The sequence below is a fragment of the Branchiostoma floridae genome, chromosome 19, assembly GCF_000003815.2.
Source record: "Branchiostoma floridae strain S238N-H82 chromosome 19, Bfl_VNyyK, whole genome shotgun sequence".
Classification (NCBI taxonomy): Eukaryota; Metazoa; Chordata; class Leptocardii; order Amphioxiformes; family Branchiostomatidae; genus Branchiostoma; species Branchiostoma floridae.
The window spans coordinates 3,129,162-3,138,093 of NC_049997.1; the positions used below are offsets into that span (position 1 = coordinate 3,129,162).

At 42.2% G+C, this 8,932-nt stretch overlaps 1 protein-coding gene across 1 annotated transcript in view; it reads right to left on the reverse strand.

The window, feature by feature from the left end:
- Positions 1-2,519: 2,519 nt before the first annotated feature.
- Positions 2,520-8,932, reverse strand: part of LOC118407176 (transcription factor SUM-1-like) — a 12,507-nt gene continuing 6,094 nt past the window's right edge. The window contains exon 3 of the mRNA XM_035807597.1: positions 2,520-3,195. Within this exon, the coding sequence (XP_035663490.1) occupies positions 3,008-3,195 (188 nt within the window). The 3' untranslated portion in view covers positions 2,520-3,007. The remainder of the gene's footprint in view (positions 3,196-8,932) is intronic.

Sequence of the window (8,932 nt, forward strand, 5' to 3'; positions counted from 1 at the left end):
GATAGACTTGTTTGTTTGTATGTACTACTAGTATGTGACATTTGAAGCTACAAACCTTACATCGAACGTCTGAGTAATGCTTATCATGTTGGTGATTAAAACGCAAATAATTCAGCATCAAACTAAAACTATAAGATCAGCCAGTAACATTTCCTTACCACTACCAGATAATTTTGCATGTTACACTTGTAAGAACACCGTTAATATTTTTGTATTCAGTACAAACTGCCCAAAACACAACTGATAGGACCGATAAAGTGTGGTCTATGTGGACAGGTGGCCAGGATTCTCAATAATGAATCTTCGTACCAATAACAAAAATATCTACGGGCCCACCTAAATATGGTCACATTTACAATTACAAGGTGGTCCTCATGTAGAGGTGGTCACTTGTACAGGTTTGACTGTACCCTCGATAAACAAGTCAATCTTTGAACACCTGAACAGGGAGTGTTGTGTATCAGTGGGGTTCAAGCGCAGCCGGCGCCAAACTGACCATGTCGGAAACTCTGATCTTTTGGCGTAGTGGTTTGAGGTGCTGGGCAAGATTTGTGGTCTGGCGCCCGGGTTCGAATCCCGGAAGCCAGGAGACGGACTGTTCTCCTCTTTCTCTCATTCTTACACTTGTCGGCTAGCTCGTACCGGTGACCTGCTCGGGCTTGTCATGGAGTGATGGACCAGACCTTTGATGACTCCTGACACGTTCCGTCCACACTCTCCTTCTTATACTTGTTTACAACAGTACGGATACTCATGATGACAGTCACAATGACATTAGCCGCCAAATTAAGCCGGTCTATATCCAGAGAAAGCCCCAATGACGCTAACCAACATCGCTCAGAATCATTGTGAAGGAATGCAGTTCTGCCCCTGTTGAGCTGAACACCGTTCCCTGTAGAGTGGTTGAGGGCAGACGTCTCTTGTCTCGTGTGAACAAAGATGACACTGTTCTTCCGTCAGGCCCATCTATGGGCATGTTCACCGCCTCCAGTCCTGTATCTCCGCACTGCGGATTAGTACACCAGCCAGGAGAGGTCAGGGGTCAACAGCAGGGTCAGAGATCAGTGAAAGTGAACGCCGCTTGTCAGATAGATAAACGAGGGAACAGTCAGTAACAATACCTCACCGGCAACCCTGAGATTTACAGCACCAATCTGTGTACTGCCTTCAGACTGAATCATTCTGAGATGTTACTTCTGTCTAGATTGCTCATATTAAACTGGATCTTACCCCTCAGGCTAGTTGATAAAGAATCAGCAATAAGTCATTGTTGTTCTGGATTTTTCCCATGCATTATTTCAGCCAATAATTTCTACCATCAACAGTAGGCAAACAAACCCGAAAACATATATTGTTGTTTCGTTGCGTTTCGAAAGAACAGACTTGAAAGACTTGTACAGGAAACACCTTAAAAAGAATCACTGAACGTCTCAAAGCATTGCGCAAAACGATAAGGCTTTCGGTAGCTATTTCTAATTAGCTTTTAATTAGTCTGTGGTCTCGGCTGGTCTGTCGGCACGATTGGGATCGACTTACACAACCCTCCCGATCGGTAATGAGAGCCCTCGCTATCAACTCTCGGGATACTAATGAACTTAAATAGGTGGAACTATACAATCGGCTTTGTTTACAGTCTCCTGCCGGAGGCTTTGGTCAGGTCTCTGGGGGGAATGTCCAAAAGGCCGCGCATTGCTCCATGGGAAGTATCGGGTGACACGCTATCAAATGTAAAGAAAACAAAGCGGTGAGTTAATTTTGGAGGAGTTGGCGACATTTGAGATGAGAGGGTGCTGATGACTCTGGAAAATTCAGACGGTTCAGACAGGATATTTTTAGTCGTGCAGAGGAGCATCTTCCACTGGCAGTGTATCAAATATTCATTGTCGTTGAGTTATGACTGTTAACAAAATACTGTATGCATATTACAGGGGCCCTTAACATCAGTATGGCTATCAAGTCAAGTCAACAAAAAAGCAGGCAAAAGCTTTAACCAGTTAAATAACATAAAGAAACCGTCTTGAAATATTCTTTATCATTCCTCTACTCCAAAATTCCAACATCATTCTACTTTTTTTTGGTACACGACCTAAACTGGAGTCAACACTCCTACCTGGCCGAAGTTACGTATACTCAACTCTACTCTACTCTAGTTTACTCTACTCTGCTCTGCTCTACTCTACTCTGCTCTGCTCTGCCCTACTCTGCTCTACTCTACTCTACTCTACTTTGCTCTACTCTACTCTACTCTACTCAGAGTGCTCTACTCTACTCTACTCTGCTCTGCTCTACTCTGCTCTACTCTACTTTGCTCTACTCTACTTTGCTCTACTCTACTCTACACTACTTTACTTTGCTCTACTCTAGTCTACTCAGTAATCTGCTCTGCTCTACACTTCTCTGCTCTGCTCTACTCTACTCTGCTCTGCCCTACTCTGCTCTGCTGTGCTCTGCTGTACTCTCTAATCTACTCTATTCTACTCCTTAACGATCATATGATTTTATTAATAAAACTGAACACGTTACGCATCGAAACAGACTTTATTAGAAATTGTTTACATAAGTCTTGTAGAGGATAGGTAGGATTACAAACAGTTCACATATATATTTACATTTGAAACAATATATATTTCAGGAAAACGGTCAAGGCTCGCCCAATATCTGAGTAAATCATAGCATGATCATGGGATAGGTAAAATGCAGCGATTTTATATCAAGCCAAGGTGGAAACAGACAATACAGTCATGAACAGTGACTCACAGGTAAATACATTAAGTACTTATTAATATAAGAATGTAAATGTACAAAAGGAATAAAAAGTACGAATATATACTTGAATCTCAACAGAAAAGTATACATATAACTGTGACGGGGAAATAACAGAGATATCTCTGTAGAAATATTACATAGCAAATATATCTTTAATACATGTATATCAAATACAGTAGACGGAAAATTCAAATATCTTATCGACAAAAGCTGGAAATATGGGGTCAATTCTCGTGACGTTTCACTGCGGTGTGCTTCTTGAAATCTCGCGAGAGTTGTCCTCGCCCGTGGACGAGACGATGACGTCATCACTGTTTTCCTCTGACGCAGACTCTAACGTGGCAGCTGTCTGCGCATGTGCAGAGGTGGATATACTCTGGACGATGAGGGACAAGCAGTCTAAACTGGATACCTTGCTGGCGTTGTAACCTGGAGGGGAATAATAGATTTGGAATGGATAGATTAAAATTATGAAAACACCAATATTTTACATAATTGTTTCTAAAAATCATACAGGGTTAGACATCCAAGTAATAAGGCACACGATAAAAGATATCTATTTGTAAACGGTCCATTTTTCGTCAGTTGAAGCTAAAGACAGAAAGTAAAAATCTATCCACTTGCTTGAGTAAGATACCGTCTACCCCCCTCCCCCATTGGATCTTTTTCCAGTCACAGAAGCATATTTTCAACATCAGTTTTCAGTCAGCGACAGAGTCAGTTTTTGCCCAGAGCAGAAAATGTCTGAGTTTCTGTTTTGTAATTAAGGGACGACCTCGGCCTGTGATTGTGATCTGGGAGAGGATTATGCTTATCTGAGCAGATATCCCGTTTTCCGGACCAACAGATAAAGTCTGGGTAGACTTTAGTGTTTGTTGTTTCTCTGTGCACGGGAACGGGAGCGGACCAGACAGGCGATATCAATTAATGTAGCGGTAACTTCGTCAGACCATTTAAGGAACGGAGTACTAGTTAACGGACCAGTGGTAAGTAGTGGAGGATTTATCCAAGTTGTCGACATCTCAAATTTATTGCGATGTAATCATCATATTGTTATGACTTTCATCATATTAAGCCATTAGTTTCAAGACATTTTAAGTGTCGTTTAAAGTGAGGCGAATTATATTGCAACGATATTGCTCCTTAATTTTTGAATTGGCGAAGGACATGTTCTGATGGTTACTATGACAACTTGTTGATTTTCATAAACGTATCTTCCTTCAAAAATAAATCATTTCGTCATATTTCCTTTGCAAATTTTTGTCCTATTTTGAAAAACAGTAAAAAAAAATGACAATAATTACCCTGTCTGGAGAAGCATCGCGCTGTAAACATTATAATCAATTCAGGGTGGTGAAATTTGTACATTTTAAGCAGCTCAGGTTAATCGCTGTTTCCGTCTTGTTATGGGTTTTAATAACTATTTCCTTTGTTAGTTGATCTGTTTCTCTTCTCCCACAGGGCTATAATCATCCCTAAATGAGCCCCATCTGTAGTGAGTGATAACCTGACCCTGACCTTCCTAAATCTCAGCTTTATTCCCCGCACATTGCCCCACGTTTACAACTTCCCTCCATTTACTGGACTATAAAACATGTTAGTTACACCAAGTTCACAATCATGTACTTGACCTTATTTGGTTACGTACGGTAATTTGTTCATTAGCATTCTACCGATTTGGTGAGGATTTTCCTTCTCACTACAATCACTAGAAGTAGTAGAATAGTTATGTAGCAAGTCCTCATAAGATTGTCATTTATAAGTATAAAAATGAACTAGCGATATAACATTATTTGACTTTTGGCTTTGTGCATAATATCAATGGCACGAAACAATAATAAAGATTCCCTGTGATCACTTATAATACTCACGACTAGAACACAAGCGATAGGGGATCTTTTTATTCGCAGTATTAGGCAAAAATCACAATTTGCTCATACAAAGCCTCCTACTCAAAGGGCCATATTTTCCAACACAGGTTGAATATAACAGGTTTAATTGGCCACTCCTATCATTCTTGTTGGGTTCTACTTATGTTCATTATATATGGCGGCCACGATTCTCGAACGTTATGATGAACTGTACATGTCTTGATTAATTCTATTAAGTATCAGTATAATTTAATGATTTGGGTTTTACTATTTAAGGACGATACAGGAGAGAACTGGGGTTATGCTAAGAGCACAAGGTTTCCAGATATAAAAATTTAGATCTTGGAGCCATGTTGGTGACGTTTTCATGTTTTATTGCTCTTCGTGATAATGTTAAAAGGCAAAGTGCAGAACTCTGGCAATCACCAACAACGCAAGAACACAACACGTCGTTCCAGCATCACCCCTTCCCCTGCAGGAAAGCCAGCCTGTCCATGTAAGGCGTAAGTACGTGTCTGCTGGGACGTCTCTTGTCGGGCCCACTTGTTCTGCTGCCTATTAGAGGCGTTAAACGCAGAATAAATGGCCACTACTGAACACAGTGAGATAAGCAATGGCTCCACACGAACCATAATCGGGCTATTCTATTACTTGTTGCCGCTATCAAAAAATACAGGCATTGAGACGAAGGTCAAGTTCGACTTTGGGTTCCAAGCGTGTTTTCTTGGTACTGCAGCAGAACTTCTGATTTCTGTATCCTTTGTCTGGACATGCAATGGTTTTGTTATTTTGCTAAATAAACAATCAATATTCCTGTAGTTATCGTCAGGAAGAAATGGTGTAGGCTTGGGTCGTCTGGTAGACGATGTTGTTGGATTGATGACTGCAATGACTAATTGTATTGCTATGAAGATACTAGTACACATATGTACCTTGTATTGACTTAAATATTATCTTACTCTAATTGATACTTAGCGACTGCTGTGCACTACTAGGAAGTGTGAAAACTCCTTGGTGCACGAGTAGTACTTTTTAATTTAGCCAACTTCTAACCCATCAAAAAAACTTGAATTAAACTTACGGGCTACGAGTATAAATACAGTAGTAGTGTAAACGCTCTCTGCATATTTGACTCAGTACTAATGTATATTGCCCAATGTATGTTTTCCGTCGTATACGTATATAAGAACTGGTCTTTGAACACTGTATCTTTCTTTAACAAAGATATACTGTTTATACTGAGGTATCGTTATTGACAGTCGAATTAGATTAGCAGAAATAAGGCATGAGGAGGGGGGATTAAACTGCAAACGTCATAGTCTAATGTGATCCGCTCTTTACGTCCTTACGGATTAAAACGGAACCCTGGATGCCTCAGGCCCGGAACAGCGCTTATGAACACCTAATGCTGTAAGGTATCCTGATACTAGACCTGTCAGTAACCATACCTCAATTACAACGCAGGGGAAAATAATATACAATTGTCTCGGATGTTGCGGAGCTCGGTCGACGTCGGAAGGAATAAGTTGTTTTGAGCTTCTTTAAGCACAACAGTAAAGTTGTAAGTCAGAAGTAAGTCAGTCCTGATCGTTGTCAAGCCCACGGAAAGCCTTCCGGGTGTGAACTAATCCCTCCAACCTATGTAAACGCATGTACAGTCTGTTGTATAAACTTTACGTAGCTGCGAAAACAAACATGGTTGTACGATGTTCGCTCTCTGATGACAGACCGTCGACCGGACTGCCTGGACACACTTCTTGTGGGTGTCGGTGCGGATTTGAAGATAAGAAGGTTTGTTTCAGTGGGAAAGTATACTTTAAACACGGTAAGCCATATGTGGATCGTTGGAGGATGAGGGGGGGGGGGGGGGTGACCATGTGGTTCGTGTTGGACTAAGGGCGAATACTAAACCAAATGTTGAAAAAACAGTTGTTTGAAGGTCGGCCAAAGCAGCGGCGTTCATCGCCCGAAGGGTGCTCTTATCACGGGCGGGGGCCTGCTTCTCATTTCTGACTTTGTTTGCTCCTCAAAACGGAGTTGAACTGGTCTGGGGGAGACAAGACTGCTAATTCTGCCAATCAGAATCATAGTAACCGAACGACGATAATGAATGAAAGACCTTTATTGCACATTTATGCTCAAACAAGCTAAGTACAGGTCGTAGCGATGAGGTACAATTTCATGTTTTCTTTCTACATCTACAGAGTTTACTACAGGTTCAACTTCTCGCTTCTTCAGAGTCTTCAGACAGCTGTAAACATAAGGGCAGATGCAATCAATAATGTACTGTCGTCAAGCAAATCCAACAAATATGGAGTGCGATGATACGTTAACGTATCAAAGGCTTATTCGTCTTCTACATGGCGGGGAATAGCCTGATTAAATCTCGCTTGTAGCAGCCCGCCCAACAACATCCATGGGGAGGGGCCAGTTACAGCCCGGACAGCAGAGTTTGTGTTACACAGACTACCGGTGGAAGGCTCCTAAAAACAGCTTTTCCAGCACAGTTACATTGCCAAGTACAGAGGGTTAAATATATCGCTCTTGTCTTGTCTAATGTTTGACTCAGGTAAACTAGAAATAACCTTCTCGGTTACACATGATGAGAAGTAGGTGTAGGAGATGACCAGACAACCCCCCGCGGAGAGACATGGTCCTATCCCGTCCATTACATCCTCCCTGCTGAGGCAACAGGTCCGGGGACAACACGGCAAAACTTTCCCAGGACTAACCAGATTAAAACAGGCTGGGCACGGATGGGAACACCATCATTCATGCCTCAATGCAAAAAAGGAACTTCGTATAATCTATATATTACTTGTAAAGATCCTCACTGTGTCTCCTTTCAATATTGTATTCAAAGAAGATAAACTGAATGTAGTTTGTGCAAGATCTATGCTACCAGCAAGTAGTATCATGCAACAATCTGGCTTTGTTTGTCTCACATGATGACATTAGTATACGTACTGTGTTTCCTTTTGATATTGCATGGAATCTACATCTACTGTTACTAGACTCTATGTGGCTAGCTGTCTTCTACAGTATACTAAGTTTACATCCGATCGTACCTGTTGCAAATGTTGACCCAATTTGTTGTGCAGTAAACTTTGACTTGACCGATATCGAGACGTTTATACTAGTATCTTCCATGGAAAGGGGAGTTGGTTATCTGACAAAGAAAGAAACTTGACGACACGACATAAGCTTCATATGCTAACATTTTGTCCAAATTTGCGAATACGCGACAATACAGACAGCTTAGACCGTGGATTAGTAAAACTAACGTCTCGGGGGTTTATAAGCGATTCCATCGCAAGTCAATCAAATATAGCTTTAGCAGTCTTATCTCGAGTCGTCTAACTTTCATCAAAGTATGTCGGAAGCCACATCAGGGGCTGATTTAGCGCTCCCTTTCTTCTGCAGTAGCGGAAGTTTACTCCGACGTTACCACACCCACACAGTGTTTATAAACTCCACCTCAGAAAGGCCTGTCCTGCAGTAGTGTTGTCATGTGGGATGCAGGTAGAGTGTATAACGACATGAGAAAATGATGAAACGGGGGCAGTTTCCGCTGTATAACGAGGCTCGTTTGTTTGTGTTGAGTCGCGGACAGCAGGCCGATTGGCCGGCCCCGGGCCCCGGCAGACACACGCTCCTCATTAGCTTAATTCGGCGGGTTTGGAAGCGATTTGGCCCGAAGTGGAACCACATGCGGCGCCGATGACCTTCGGGATGAGTTACTAGGCTGCGCGGAAGGACTTGTCAGCCTCCCCGCTCCCGAGACTGATCGCTATCAGCATCGCTGCCGACGGAGGTCCCGTCCGAGGGGCAGCGGGGACGGGGAAGCTTCGGGTCGGAGGACATAAGGTTCACGCGAGGGGCAAATCATCGGCTGACTCCGACGTCTGTCCTCTCTTGTAGGGCGTGGGACAAAATGCACGGTACATTAACCGCGTGACCCTTACCTGTCGGCTCATTCTCACGATCTACATCAGTATTAAACTTTTAAAGAATTAAAACTCTAAATTGCGTGATCATCTATCAAGAAACACTTAAGTAATCTATTGAATTTACTCTCGTACCCCCAGGGGTGCCTAAGCATTTGCACGAACCCTATGAAATTCGTACGAATATTATGTGATACACACGAATCACTATGCGAAAACGCACGGATATTATGAAATTCGCACGAATCACTATGCGAAATCGTACGAATTTTATGAAATTCGCACGAATCACTATGTGACACACACGAGCCTTATGTGATTTGCACGATCCTTATGCAAAAACGGCGG